The sequence below is a fragment of the Aptenodytes patagonicus genome, chromosome 4 (assembly GCF_965638725.1).
Source record: "Aptenodytes patagonicus chromosome 4, bAptPat1.pri.cur, whole genome shotgun sequence".
Classification (NCBI taxonomy): Eukaryota; Metazoa; Chordata; class Aves; order Sphenisciformes; family Spheniscidae; genus Aptenodytes; species Aptenodytes patagonicus.
The window spans coordinates 27,699,854-27,715,720 of record NC_134952.1 but is presented as its reverse complement, the minus strand read 5'-3'; the positions used below and the strand labels follow the sequence as shown (position 1 = coordinate 27,715,720).

The 15,867-nt window shown below is 39.3% G+C and overlaps 1 protein-coding gene across 2 annotated transcripts; it reads right to left on the bottom strand.

Moving 5' to 3' along the window:
* Positions 1 to 1,402: 1,402 nt before the first annotated feature.
* Positions 1,403 to 15,376, bottom strand: TMEM33 (transmembrane protein 33). 2 transcript variants are annotated; one of them, XM_076336176.1, is made up of 8 exons: positions 15,325 to 15,376; positions 15,177 to 15,241; positions 13,929 to 14,023; positions 13,313 to 13,500; positions 12,290 to 12,357; positions 11,419 to 11,552; positions 9,434 to 9,517; positions 1,403 to 8,017 (listed from the first exon to the last, which is right to left on the bottom strand). In XM_076336176.1, the coding sequence occupies exons 2-8, from the start codon at positions 15,231 to 15,233 to the stop codon at positions 7,888 to 7,890; spliced, it is 756 nt and encodes a 251-aa protein (XP_076192291.1). In that variant the 5' UTR covers positions 15,234 to 15,241; positions 15,325 to 15,376; the 3' UTR covers positions 1,403 to 7,887. The 2 variants fall into 2 exon arrangements, with proteins under 2 accessions (XP_076192291.1, XP_076192292.1); XM_076336177.1 differs by lacking the exon at positions 15,325 to 15,376 and having other exon boundaries at positions 15,177 to 15,318.
* Positions 15,377 to 15,867: the final 491 nt, after the last annotated feature.

The following is a 15,867-nucleotide window of genomic DNA, read 5'->3' as shown; positions in this document are numbered from 1 at the left end:
AGGGAAGAAGACTCTCCTGTAGGCAATAGACACCAGGAGCACATTAAATTGCTAAAATGTTTTGCTTCATAAGTTGCAAACCAGCCACTAGAGGTCAGTGGTTTGGAATAAAATTAGCACATGGAAGAATTCCATTTCATTTCAGCTGACCAAATCATATCATCAAATAAAATTTCCAGCCTTTGAGTAAGAAAAAAAGAACTCTTAAGGTTAGCAGCACTTATCTTCATCCTAAAGCAGAAAGCTTGTTTAAGATTCTTAAAAACAATACTAGGTACATAATACATTGAAACAACTACTCTTATCTCTACAGTAATATGCAGACACGCACAGGAACAGAGGACTGGAGGAAGCTTCCTGCATCATCAGGTCTAGTCTCCTGCTACTCCACCTGTCCGACAATCTCTTACATGAACAAATCAAGGACCAGCTTAAAAGCAGCTTGATTCTTTTGCTTGTAAGAAACTTTGATTACAAGAATGTGAAATAAGCTTGACTATTACTTTTGAAGTGTGTAAAGGTAAGGTATTAGAAGCACCTACGCAGTGCAAGAATCTTTTTAAAAACTATTTGCTTTACAAATGTGTAACACTCTGCAAAGAGGAAAGGCTGGCAGAGGGCAGGAAGAGGCTTTTTAATCATAAAGAGCAAAGTGTTTTGACATATCCAAACGGCAAAAAACCTCAAAGTATTACGTGTTTTATTTAGTCATCTATCTGCTGCTCTACGTATACATACAAACCATCAATCTACAGCACATATACATTGATGCAACCAAGCATCTTGCTTACCTCTGCCCCAGAGTGATGTTAAAAAGTTTGAATTAAAAACATGAATAGACCCACTGGATGCTCAACAAATGCACCATGAACTAATGCTTGATGCTATAGGTGTCGTTTCTAAGGTTTCAATATTTCTCTGTATTATACAGTTATACAACTGATAAAATGCCAGTGGACACATGAGAATTCAGAAAATCAACTTCAGATTTCCATCTGCCATTACAAAAAACTTGCTAATAATGGCTTTGATTTAACCTTTATCACTGAAAAGATTCACAATTATTTTTGTTGTGCTTTACTCAGAACTTAACTGAAGTTGCTATAGCAGAAAGTATGTTGAAAGGGATTGTAATAGGCAAACATGTAATCTCAAAACACTGATCAGATTTTCTAGATTAAAAAAATTAAATCCAAAAATGTTAAAATGCTAAGTTACAAATATCATTTGTAACTTAAGTTACAAAAAGTTCTATATGTGTCTTTGCACACAGAAGCAAACATACATCAGGACAAAACCCCATGCAGTTGCACATATGGTATCTTCCCCTAGACTGCCAATATAAAAACGTAGCAAAGCAACATGGAAAGAGAAAAGCTTAAAAAAAAGCCAAGAAGTCCAGTAGCAATATAGACCATAGTAAGTGTTTATTTCTCTACTTTTCCACTACAGGATCTTCAAACATAATGGACAAGAACACATAATTCCACTGCAGCTGTTTCCCATTTTAAGTAAACCAAGATCAGCCTGTCAGCTCTTGTGGCAGCTTCTGAACATGCTATTCCAATAGTATTTTAATAGAGACTAAGTTAGAAATAATTTACAGCCAGAAAACTTAAGTACTATCCAGAGGATACTGATGGCATAAAACCATGAACGGTGAATTGGGGTTTGTGAAAGCAACAGAGCACCCAGTAGGATTTCCATACCTCTTTTTATCACAGAGCTGAACTCTTCTGCGTTCTCGTTATTTTTCTCTCCATTCTCCTTCCTTCTCTTTCTATTACATTTCTACCTTTGTGAAAACTATAGTTGACATTGCTTTAACCCTTGTAGATAATCTAGCCCCACACCTTTACCATTTCTGATTTTCAGCTTATTTTCCCGTGAAATATCTCAACCAACCGATGCACCACCTTCATCCAACATACTCTTGCTCTTCACATTGGCAAAGGTGTATGAGTGAACATTCATGGGAACACACACAGCAAATGAAAATACCATGATCTGCACTTGTACTCAAGGAAACCAGTTTCCTCACCCCAAGCAGGAGTCTGGACTGCTGCAACACTTCACTCGCCTCACAAGCAAGGTATCATGGTCAGGCACATGGAAACCGGGATGAAGGGAGGTGAACTCAAATTAACCATTGCTTTCAAGAGCAAAGTCTTTCATGGCTCCTCAGAATACAATCCACACTACTGCTTCTACAAAACCACAGCTGTATGGTGGTAGCCAGCTTTGGTAGAATAAAGCCCATCTGGTTGGCACTGGGGTTGAACTGAAGTCAGCTATTTAACATGCCATCAGAAGTGACCTAAGCCTAGCTCACAAGAAGAGGGTAACATAGGGTCACATTATTAACAACACTGGTTTACAGTTTTGCTTACTAGTTGCAGAACAAATTATTATTATACTGATATAAATTCCAAGCAATCAAGCACTAGCTACAACTTGTTTTCAGTTCAGCGTGGCACTTATTAGGTAGTGGGATGTAATCAGTCACAAAGTAACCTATTTTAAGATTAAAGGGACAGGACTCCTGTAAAAACACAGGTGTACAGTCAACTTTCTCTATTAACACCTGCACTGGAAATATGGCAGTAAACTGAGCACGTAGGTGAATTTTTTCACAGGACTTGGTGTTACCTACACCAGGTGTAAAGCAGAATAGCTCCAATGACTTAGACAGGGATCACCTTTTTTTGGTTTTGATCACAGCTTAATCTTCCTTCTTCCTCTAGAAAAGAAGCCGCAGTAGCTCACTGCATCCTGCACTAAACACACAAAAAAACCCAAAACAAAAAAACCAGAACACGCAACACATATCTAGAACATTTAACATGGAAAGCTGTTGGTCAGTAACTCAAACTCGGAGATTTGAACTTAAACAAGTGCTGTTTTGCAACACAACATTGGTAATATTTTAAATCCAGAAAAAAAAACCCTACACAATTTGATTTCAAGAACATGAACAAAACAATAGCTGTATCAATACAGAAAACAATTTAATTTGTTTCAAAATAAATATTTGACATACAAAGCACATACAGTGAAAAAGGGTCACAATAAATTACAAATGGAGATACTCGCTCGTTCACTGAGAAAAGCCCTTGATATTTCCAATTTCATACCATCAAATCTATCATTCTTGCTGATTTAAGCACAGCACTAAACAAATATGGATCCCAGTGCTTTCTTTCACAGGTACTGGCATGGATAATTTACTGCAGTGATCCAATTTGAAAATCAGTAGGGACCAGTAAATCGCTGCATAAAAGAAAGAGCGAATGAGGTGCTTTTTCCTTAGTGTCAGCAGCCTGTGATTATTATGTTTATTAGATTTTCTTGAAAGGGCTTCACATTTTCTCAAATATGCAGGAGAACTACATTTCCCCTCTGAGCCCTTACATTAGCATTTTGTGCCTCAGTCCTTGAATACAAGTAAAAGATGAATTTTTTCAATTCATTTTAGAAGTTTGTACCATCTGGATGGCACGGAACTAAGCAATGAAACTCCCCTACCTGCACAGTACCTGCTATTATCACAGAGCTAGCTTCTGCAGAGAAGTTAATGAGTAATGCTGACATTTTATGAAAAAGATATTTTTGAATCCACATTTAAGGTTAAATTCAATTACATTATGCATACTGATAATGCATCTTTGAAATAAAGGATTGCTTGAGGTTCTATCCTTAAAAGGCGATTTAAAACAGCAAGGCCTGACTCTTCCCATGATTTTAAGAAACTTACAGCACATTAAAAGTTACAAATACACACTAACCAATTTCAGTATAGCTTAACCACAAATACTTGCATTGCAGCAATTAAAAATTACAGACAGTTACAACAGATCAGCACACCCCACTAACATCTAGCATATAAGTGCTTGCGATCTTATTCTGTTGCATTACTTTTCCTCACCAGAAAGATGAAGATACCAGGGGCCACGCCTAGCTCTTGCACATGGGAATCAATTTTTGGCATCACTTTAAAAGAACATGCTGTTCTAGCTCAATGGTCTTTGCTACCCTTAATCTGAGCACCATAAAGTACAGTATTTTTGAAACCATTTAAGCAGCAGTTAGTATCATTTTGGAAACGGGACCAGGAAGTCGTATGTGGTGTAGAAACAAATCACAGTTCCCCCTGGACTCTTGCCCAACTCTTTTTTCTACTTGCTGCTCTGCCAGAGCTCTTACATGGCCTCAGGCAAGCACTCTTTCCTTCCATGCCTCAGTTCCTGTCTGTAAAATGGGCAAGAACTGTACTTCCTTAGTTACAAGGGATCTGTACAGCAAGTGTTGCAATACAGGTGCCTAACAATAAAAAGGTCCAGCACAGACTGTACAAAATAACCAGCTATGTTATTTGTTTGGACAGTACTATCACATATATAGTAAGCAGCTCAAAAACTGCTGGAACAAATAGTGGCTCATAATATATTAAAAAAAAATCCTTAAAATGTTTAACTTAAAATATTAACAAATATCGCTCTCCTTGAACATCCATCAAAGGAGGGAGCAAAACATAAAACTGACAGCACAAAAATGACAATAAAAGTATAAAATTAAAGACAATAAAGGAAAGGAGGGATGCATTAGTGAATTACTTTTTGTGTAAGAAGTCCCAACTGGCATTAGCTACTCCAACAGACCTACTGGGTCCTGATGCTTTATTTATCTACAGGTGAGAACAGACAAGTCTTATGCTGGAGCATCACTTCTACAGCAAGCTTGTGCACAGCAAGGGGTAGGTCTACCCACAGAATTTGTGCAACAGCACTTTAACTTACGAAAGCTAAGACAATAAAAACAATGACCAGTGTGATTTATACCAGTGGAAACAGTTACCACATTGGGTAGACAACCTTTCAGTAGGACAAAAATTCCTCTGCTTCACAGTTGGGGTTGGCGGGCATTTTATGGTCAGTTGCAAGATTTCTCTGCTGCCACAGACTTCTGTTACAGCCTCTGCATCACGGCTAGCTGTTGACAGCACAGCAGAATGAACATACAGTTCTTTTCACCAGAAAGATCTCAAGCTATCAGGACACAACCAGCATTTCATGTGTTTAATTTAATCGTTAGTATAGAAGCAGTCACAAACTGTGGTAAGGTAGCAGGCACAAGGACAGAATGTTTTTGCCAGCATTGAGTAAACTGGGTGTTATCACTTAGGCAGCCTAAAGGCTACAGTAAAAAAAAAATCAAAGCTGATGCAGAGTGCAGGTCAGTTGCCCTATTTATTTTGCTTGGAAGTTATTCTTACCCCATTGTTCCATGTTTTCTTGGCACATCAGAGAGGTAAGTTTTACCAGGCCACAAGTAAAGTAAAACCCAGGCCTCATTTGTCAAGCAACTCCTTGCAAAGCCAAGAATACACTACTAGTCAAATCAAATCAAATCCCATTTATGAAAGATCTTCCTCCTCTCGATCCATTTTTAAGACTTAATAGAAAGAGCTAACAAGAAATTCAGTATCCACATATAAGCTCTACTTCGTGGCACTGTCTTCCAACTCTCTACTTACTGAAATCTCATTCACTTATTCCTTTTAATCTTCCCCGTCCATTCGTAGAATTGGATGTCAAGACTTAGCATCCTTCAGTTACAATACATCAGATCCAATTTAGACTCTTCTCTAATTCAATGACAGCATACAATTAAAGGAACAGTAGACTGCACCCGTAACAGCAGTCTTAGACCACAAAAATTTGCTCAGAACTAACATGTTATTTTGCTTACACTAATTACAAAAGTATTTATTTGCCTTCCACTCCCAGTATGGGGGACCAACTTACATGACCAAATTAATTTTTAAATCACAGTGGTGCAAAGAGCTGAACAGTCTGATGTCACCACTCAAAAAAAATATACCATGTAACATGAAAGAGGGTCTAGAACAGTGCTGAAGAATTGAAATGGTGAGAAGTAGGTCTAGATTTCTGCTCTGATTAGATATTATTGTTGCAGTGCTTATTCTTGGGTTAAATTTTGAAGGAAAGGGTCGTAAGTTTTTGCACATTATAAGGCAAAAATTCCCTATAAAATAATTTAGAAATGCACAAGACATTATGTCCCAATTCAGAAGCAGCAGTGGGAATATAAGAACATGCACACATACACACAGGACAGCATTCTGCTCAACTTCCAGGTTCAAGCATCAGTATGTTCTGTTAGAGAGAAAATAAGCTTGAAGAGCCTAGCAAATTACGTTTAACACTTCTTTTATTGCAGTAGAAATTTTAGTTTTTATAAAATTCTCAAATTACAGGATATACATATAATGAATCTTGTTGCAAGTCTTTAACAGCTGTAGAGCATTACTGCATGCAGTTGCTTCTGCAGTGTGCAAGTGTTCTATAAATAGCTAATCATGTTCAGAGAGCAAGACAAGAAGTCAAAGAATATCATATTCAATTACCAATTGGTTCATCGGTACCAAGAGGTTGAGCAAAAAATGAAGTAAGTGTATAAATACATGGCTCTGATCTAACAAACTAATACAACTGGAAAGTTGGAATGATATACACATCACAAACCAGGTAACTCAATAGTTACAGGAACATACTTTGCTTCAAGACCGTTTTCAAAAGTGTTTCACATAAGATTTCTCTGACTGAGGAAGAATAGTTAAGTACAGTGCTATAGAAGTTTACAAAACACCAATGAAAACCCTTTAGTTTTATGCAATTAGAATATTAACTACAGAAGATTAGGCAAATACTTGCCTTGAATTTATAAAACGAAGTTGTGTTCAGACAGATAGTGTTTTTCCACGACCTACCTTTCAGCTGCTGGGTGAATGCATAATCATAATCAGCACTCAATTTAATATTCACTTCTGTAGTCATGACACTGGCTTCAGGTCAGATGGATTCATGCCAAAAATCCTACACTCATTTGTTTCAGAAGATGCCTAAACAGGTGCAATCCTTTATGCAGATTTCCCATCACAATGAGAGTCTCAGAAACTGGAAGAACAATTTATATACAGCTAGCTACAGATTAATTTTCTAAAAAGCTGACATGCTTGAATTACTGCAGTCTCACATTTGTGTGGACACAAGAACAAATCTGCAATGATTCTGCAAAAGTTACTTCATTTACATTGATTAGTTCACTTAAGAGATGGTTAAAAGTTTAAGCATCGCATCTTTGTCTGAAAAGCCTACAGGTCAGCAATTTGGCTTCATAAAACATCTTCTTGTGACAAGGTAACTGCACAGTTTTCTGTGATCAGAGTCTTGAAATTTCTTCCAACAACGTAATGTAAGACTATGTCACAAGGTAGAAACTTGGAAGAGTTCTTTTTAAGTAATATTAATAAAAATAGCCTCTCCTTCAGAAAAGGTGTTAACTATGCCAGCTTGATATTTTAATCCTTTTTGTTAAATTCAAAGTGGGCCATATTTTTACATTGAGTATAGTAATTTAGACAAAATGGTTCTACAGATACATTTAGTAAGCAGAAGAATACTGTCCAAAGTGTACTGCATAGGTATGTGTACCAACTGCTATCCACTGGAGACATCCTACAGTAGCTATAGTACCAACTAACATAAACCTACTGAGCACAGACTTCTTAAAGTTTTAATCGACCTCAAACAATCCTTGATTCCTGAAAAAACAATTCTGTCTGACTGGACATGTTTTAGACAGGATGCAGCTACTTTTTTTTCACCAATTAGCAATACAGCACAGTAATTTTAAGTTTCCATGACTTGCTTTTGATATGCTAAATTTCGTATTATCTCCAAGAAAAGCATATACACATTTTTATACAGCCTGGAGTGAGATCAGTGTAAAACCAGGAATTCATAGTCATCAGCAGAAGTGTCAGCTGCTCATAATGTTCACAAAACACAAGTGCCTGAAATTTGGCTATGCAACAGTTGGTGCCAATCTGCTTATAAAGGAAATGCTGCTGAGGCATAGTCTTCTTACAAAAACAGGGCATGAGGGCTTCATTATTAAGTGTTCAACAACAATCCTCAGCTCAGTGAAGAGAGTCCTGAAAAATCAGATTTAAAGAGAGTATTAAAATCCTACAGCATTTATCAGAAGTATCATCTAAATCTCTTTTTCATTCACTTTTCTCAACACCCCACACGCACTCTGGTTAGCAAGTTCTTTAGATCAACTCAGTGTTGCAGTATCTTGCAAGAGCATCAGAATTCTTGTCCTTTAAACATTAACATTTTAATTAACTTTAGTTCAGCAACTTGCAGCTGAGGACAGATATAATGACAGCAGAAAAATTCCACCTTCAAGCAAAAAAAAAATCCCACTATAAAAAAAAAGAAAGAGTAATGCTTTATCAGAAATAGTGTAAGGAGTTGGGAGATAATTGTGTGTTTGCACTTCTGGCAAGAAGAATGCAAGAATCCTGCACTCTAGAAGCAACTATTAAAAGACAGACACAAGAAATAAAACCCACAACACCAGTTTCCCTTAGAACTACATAAGTGCCAGCAGAAAATCTTCGATAAACTAGTTCTATTGAAAGTTAGTTTTAGTATTGCACAGCTTAAATTATTGTTAGATACCAAAGAAGTAAAGCACCTTTGTAGATTTTTTTTTTTTTGGTTAAAAAAACCACATGTACTAAGATGGAACAATTGATTTCTTACAAAATAGTAGGGAATAGGAGGCGATTAAGTTTATGATTCTCAGAATAGGAGGCGATTAAGTTTATGATTCTCAGAACTGTCTTTGCATACCACAGCAGCCAAAGCCACGTCCTTGGTACTTTAGCAAACCATTTTCTAATTGGATAGTGATCAGACTGGAAAGCATGTTCACAAAATCTTACACTATGCAATGCTTGTCAGAAGAAAAGTTCTGAGAAAGCACTGACGTGAGCAAATCCTCATAGAAATATTTATGGTTTCAAAGTTTAAAGCAATAGTATTGGTTTTACCAACTTTCAAACAAAATCAATAAGGCTCTATTTCAATTATAATTAACCTGACTTGCGAATTTAACTAAAGGAGGTAATGAACATGTTTCAAGATCATCCACAGATTTTTTTTTTTCTGTCAACATTACACAAGTTCAGAAGTGCCTGTTCATGTATAGACTTAGCCTCAGATAGGCCTGGAATCTAAAAATAAGGATATCTTTCTGGTAAATGGTTGCAGAATAATTAAAAGACTTTCTTCTCCCAAAGCATAGTTTTAATTACGCAAGCATGTTCTGCAAGCTCCCACTCAAGGATGGTGGTACATTTCAGTAAAGTTCAGTTACACGAAATAAATGTAACCTTGAACCAGCTGTTCTTTAAGCATGCAGGTGTATTCCACATTCTATAATTACCATTTGCAGATTTAGTATTATGAGTTACACATTCATTTTAGAATGAAAAGTTTCTGAATGCCTAGACACTATGCAGTTAAACATTAACTTCCGAAATGAATTTAGTGCTTACCGACAGTATGGATTTCGCCGAGAGGAGTAGCGTAATGTAAGAAACCTATAGTAAATGAACGGCTGGAGCAGACTCCCTTGCCCACTGAAAGAAAATAGAGAAGTAGAGCTTAATACTGACCAAAAAAAACCCAACAGGACTTTTCCTAATAAAAGCAAAAAAACTACTTAAGCTCAAAGAAAGCTAGATTGGGATCACATTGGTTTAAATAATCTAGATCTGACAAGAAAAAGTACATAACCATACACTTACAGAAGCAGAAGCTTACATTACAGAATAAAACTGCTCTATGAAGCAGTTAAAGAAGTGCTGTTCTTGTATTGATTTTATATTTATGAAGTTTTTTTATATGCCTCATTTCTGGTGGCAGGCAAAGAATCACAGAAGTGATGGTGGACACCTGTTCAGTATTAAGAAAAAGTCTGCTGGTCAAGCACAGAAATTGGCTGACATAAATAGTCCAGTTACAGCAAGCTTTTTCAGCTCTAATCGTAGCACTTTGAGCATCTGGGCCATATTTCTAATATCTTTTGCAAAACTTCTCAGAACACACTGGAGACTATTATAGAGGTATTGAGATATTAATGCCAAGCTGATATCCGACTATTTTGGTTACACTGAAATTAGGTTTTGATACTTTACAAAGCTGCTGTTTCACATGACGGTGCTGTAAAGCAGTGAAAGGGCAGCATACAAACCATACAAGTACCATAAGTTTAGTTTTAATGACTGAAGCTTCTTTATATAACACAATATTAAAAAGCTCCGTTTGAAGATGAACATGACGGTTCCAGTAAGTAGAGCTCCTTCAAGTATGAGCAATACCTTTACCCAGAAGAAAAAATATAAAGTGAAAAGGAAAGTGAGCTACAGGAGGGGGAAGAAGAAATCTTGCACCTGTACCGTATTTACAAGTAATTTAATATGCTAAAACAGTTTAAAGAACAAATTCTCACAATAGCTGCATTTAACCATTATACTATTTAAAATATTTGATCTTTCACAAGCATCAGTATCTACTAGATGACTTATCAAGTAGCAACACTTCATGTACTAAATTCTCGGGGTGGGGGGATCTCCTAAAGAGAAGTTTAAAGCACTTGAATGTTTCAGATACTGACTACAGAGTGTATCTGTTGGTTGGTAAGTGGCCTTAAATGAAATGGAATCCTTCAGGGCTGAAGGATTGAAGTGTTCAGCTGACATATCAAAAGATAAAGACAAATTATGCATTCTATCAACTTCCAAGAAGATAAAGCCTCCCTTCTGCTGCCTGTGAGACCACTCGGGACAAATGCTCTCACTGTGCTATGACTTGTATAGAACAAAGGGCGTTATTCCCCCTTCAAATATTAAAAGGCAATGACCCAAACTTCAGTGACTGGCAGGTCGTTATGCCTATATGACTTCAGCAGGATTCCAACGTGCATATGCTCAAGATCCCCAAAATGAATTCAACAGGCTGCACAGCAGGCAAAACCAAATGGAATCATAAAAAAGAGACATGGGTCACTGGTCAGAAGTAACACAGGAGAGGACATAACCTACTCCTGCTCGCACACTTTCAGCACAATGAAATTTCATGCCACTTAAATTTCTGGAATCTAATAGCAAAAATAAGAGTTCGCTTTCAGTGAAGCTGAAGATCTTAACATTCTATTACACTGACCAAATAAAACCTTAATGAACAATGTAGGAGAAAGCAAGTTACAGGCATGAAAAACTTTAATTTGACCCAACAATGTCACCCGTGCTATGAAAGGGAAGGGTTTTTTGGTGCACAGTTATATGAGAGTAAATGGTTTTTGACTTCATGATGCATCAACTTAAGAAGTCTAGGAATCAAATAAATTTAACTCTAAGTTCAAGCCTTGGTCAGCCAGAATCATACAAATGGAGATCTGTGACCCACAGAGAACTCAACTGCAAAAAATAATCTTGTGTAGAAAGTTTCTAATTCTGAAAGTATTTATGGTAATTCTTACCTGAAGAGCATAAAAACTGTAGCTGGCATCAGGAAAATTTCATTGCAAGCAATGAATTTTAGAATATTCTGTTGATTAGCATTCAGTTTCTCTAAAAGATTTCTCAGAAAGGGCAGACTATTTGAACTTCGTGCCTTTAAATAAGAAAAAAAGATTGCCAGAAAACACACAAGTTACACCTATCTTCTCTAGCACAAAGAAATCAAAATACTAACAGTTATCATTTACAACTCATTTCAGCATTTTAAGACTAGATCCTTTAAAGGTACTGAGATTAGTATCCCAAAGAAAACTAGCAGAAGCTTGGAACTCCATACAGTTCAATTAAAAACATGAGGTGTTGCAATTCCCTCACCCACCCATTTTAGGTTTAACTGCATAGAAATGGCCACGAGCCTTATCCTGTCCACTAGGAGGAAGTACTTATGGTAGCAAGATAGCCTAGTTAGGAACACCAAAGGTTGGAGTTACATCAAGCTGCACAAGGCAGTTCATTGAGCAGCAGGTCCAACTTGCAAGTATTTTGCTTCCTAGCCTCACCCTGCAGTTTGTTATTTTACTACTGAAATAGAACATTAAATTTCACAGGCTATGGTTTAGCTTGAAAAGACATGTCTTAAGTTTCAACTTAACTGTTACACAGCACTTGCTTCCTTTAAAGAACAGCATTTGAAGAAAAATAATTAGTGTCAACTCCAACATATCATTAAGTCGTAACAGAAGATTAGCTTCTCTCGGATTCTCTGTGCTGAGATTCCATACTACAATTTCACTCTAACTCCTCCAGTGTAGCTAAAGGAAACTATAGCTGCAACTCAAACCTGTTTATAAACCCCAAGAATACCAACAGTATTAACCGTATCATACTTACATCAAGAACCTTCTTTGTATACGTGGCAGCATGAAGCAAAGAGAACAGCAGAACTGGAAAAATACTCACTGAAGCAAGCGATAAGGAAAATTATAGGCTGCAGAAGTGCTTCATTTCTCCATGATGTTATGCTAACACACAAGTCACAGCCTGATGGCTCTTTGCAAGAGGTTGACTGGAATGACCTACACTGGATTAAGACTTGTATATGTCTAACAACTATATTTATAGCTCTTCCCTTTGTTTCTTACACATTCTCTTCGCTATGCATTTTTATTAACTTCAAAACGTGTGTGTATGCAGGTAGGCAAAAGTACAGCATACACCATTACACACTAGTGTGTAGAGTACACACTCTTTCTGCATGCAAGACACGTGAGATTACTTCTTAAAATCTATCATATACATGTAGTCGTAGTATTTTTTAAGAGATGCTACAAAATGCATTTCTTCACCAAAGAACATGCAGTTGCCAGCCATTCAGATTTTAGAGAACAAGAACATAAAATGTCTCTAGCAGAGGAATGTCTAAGAGTAGGACATTAACCATACATACAAAGCGGCACCAAGAAAAGCCAGTTCTTATATGTCACCTTTGACAAGCCACAGGAGTAAGTCTTTTTTGCATGCAGACTTTATCTGTTTAATAACTTATCTGAAAAAGCTACTACTGAATAATTGTCTCCCTACATGATATATGTCCTACTTACAGTGAGGACCTGCACTGGTAATAAATGAAAGTTACCAACTTCTCAAAGTTGGTAACTGAGGCTGGTCATAAAATCCATTGAAATTAAGTCTCAGGAAAAGAAAATTTAATTAGCCAGAGACTAGTTCTAGAGGTGGTTAACCTGAATGTGGATCAATCAACATAAGCCTCTCCTATTTTACGGGGAGTACGTTCTATGAATAGCAAACGTATTCTAGTTTAAACTAGTTTTTCAAATCATGGCACAGGTGATGAAAAGAATCAAGTTTTAGGATATTTAAAAACATTACCAGGATGACACAAGTAAAGGATACTTGTAACAGGGTAGGAATTCACAAAGATAAGAGAGTACAACAGGTAGTGGCAGCTGTCCTCCAGCAAAGCCTGGGCCAGAAACGCCCTGCTAAGCTGAAAGTGCGGTAGCCTTTGGTGTAGTCGGAGGGCACTAGTAAGAGCATTTGCCAGCAAGGCACGCTGATAAAAGCTTGCTGCTTCATGCAACCTGCAAATCATCGGAGGAAACGTTACCATATGAACCAAGCCCCTGCTCAGAAGTCTTCCACCCTTGAGAATTGCATCACAATTGCACAATACCTGAAGTATTTCTATTATCCATAAGCGCTATTACCAAACTACAACTCAAAAACTAGTAACACTGACTTACTGCAGGTGCCAAAGGTATAACAACTCAATAATTACTCCATAACTACACATAAAAACATGCGTTTGCCACTACTTTACAGTTGCTCAATGCATTTTCCAAACACACCTAAAAGTGTCTTAAACCAATCTAAAAATCTGTTCTGACAAAAAGCATCCAAATAAGCTGAATAATAGAAATCTACCCTTACATGAAAAACAACTCTATGAAAAGGGAGTGTAGTTACTTTGTAAATTTTTAATGCTATTTTACAATATTGCAATACATACCCTAGAAGAGGCAGGACAAATAAAGCTGAGCAGTAAACTGTGAACAAGCGGGAAATCCACATTGCTGTATCCAACTTGTTAGCCATCAGAAATTGCTACATTAGAAGAAGGAAAGAAACAACCCAACCCCCACAGGAGTTGGTATCTTAATATTTGCATACAATGAACATTCTTCCCTTCTATATTAAAATGCAAGTCTTTCTCCAACCTTGGCTAGAATCAAATTATAGCTTGAAGCAAAGAGTGTCTTTTTGTTCTGTACGAAACTTGACTCATACAGTGTTACTAACCAGATCAAAAATAGCTTGGCGCTGTCAGAATCAAAAGGCTCCTTTGTACATTACAACGAAATATAGTGGTAAGATCTCGTGTGGAGGTAGTTTTTCTAAACAAACCAGCCTTGCAAAACAGCCAGCTTCAAAAATGTATCGTGAAGGTCTTTAGACCTGACTGACTTTTGCATCTGCTGTTTCAAGGTTCCTTTTAGAAAACGCTTCACACACCTGGGGCTAAATCTCCACACTTCTAATGGAGAGGGAAAAAAGAAGGGGTCAGGTAAATTTAGCATAGCTACATCAGAAGGAAAGCGGCATCATTTTGGCCTACATATTCCTGGCCTCAAAAAAGAAAAGTTTTTAGCGATAATCTAGCCCTTCTCCCGTTGTTGAGCTCTCCTTAACCACAGTCCTCTTCACACCTGATACAGTCCCCGTACCAGAAAGGCTCTAATGAAACACAGCATGCTTTTGGCCCTTAGGTGCCGGGAAGTCAAAACATCAGCTTCCTTTCACCTGAAAGAGCTCAAAAATTTTTTCCGACTTTGAACCAGCTTTTGAGGACTGCTCTTTTCCTCTGTGTTCCTAGGCCCTTTTTATGACAGCGACCAGAAGTTAACCTAACTAACCTGCAAGCGTCTTCATGTCATTACCTACTGTCTTACTTGCACCATATAGCCCCAGACATACAGTTACAGTCACACGGAGTTAGTTTTGATGGGGACGTTTTCAAGAACGGCGGCGCAGCAACAGCACGCTTTCAATCAGAAAGTAAAAGAGCTGCTTCCCCCTGCCCGTACCCGGGCGAGCAGCCGGCCATATTGCGACTCCAGCAGGACCCTCCCAGCAGCGCGAGGGGCGCCGGCGCTGCTGCAGAAGCACCGTGGCCGGCCCAGGACCCTCACGCCCCCGCCCAAGAGTCGGGCCGGCGCCGCGGCCTGCTCCCCCGCGCCCACGGCCGGGAGCTCCTTACCACGGCTCCGCCGCCGGCCCCGCCTTGCATGGGCCCGTTCTGCGTGGAGTCCGCCATGGCCGCACCTGCGGGGAGAGAAGCGCCTCAGCCGGGGCCACCGCCGCCGCCTCCCGAGCTCCTGCCCCCGGCCCGGCCACCCGCGACCCACCGCAAGCGCCACAAACGGCAAAGCACCACGCGCCGCCGCCTCACGCTCCCCGGATACGGACGGACGTCACTTCCAGCAGTCGCAGGGCCTGCCGGGCAATGTAGGCCCGGCGACGTGACGCTTCCGACGGCGCCTGGCGACGTCACAAGGCCCTGCTGGGAGGTGGCGCGGGGCGGCCTCGGGCCCCGGCCCCGGCCCCTGCCGGCGGCGCGTCTGCCAGGGCGAGGCCGCCGGGGAAGAGGGTCGCCCCTTCCTCCGCCGCAGCCCCTCTGGTGCGGCGCCGGGGCGGCCCCTGGGGCCCTGCTGTCCACAGCAGCAGGCCCGACCCCTGCTTCTCGGCTTGCTCCGTTGGGTCTACGTGGGGGCGCTTCTGCGTTGTGACAGTAACAGCAGCAATACTGATGCTGGCTTCGGCGCTGGTCTGGGGAGTGTTTGCTCACTGAGGGCCAGACGGGCCCTTCGGAGCCGTTCAGTGAGACGCAGGCTTAGTGCTGTGCGTCAGCAATGTAAACGGGAATCGTAATGTCGCAGGTCCTGGGCAGA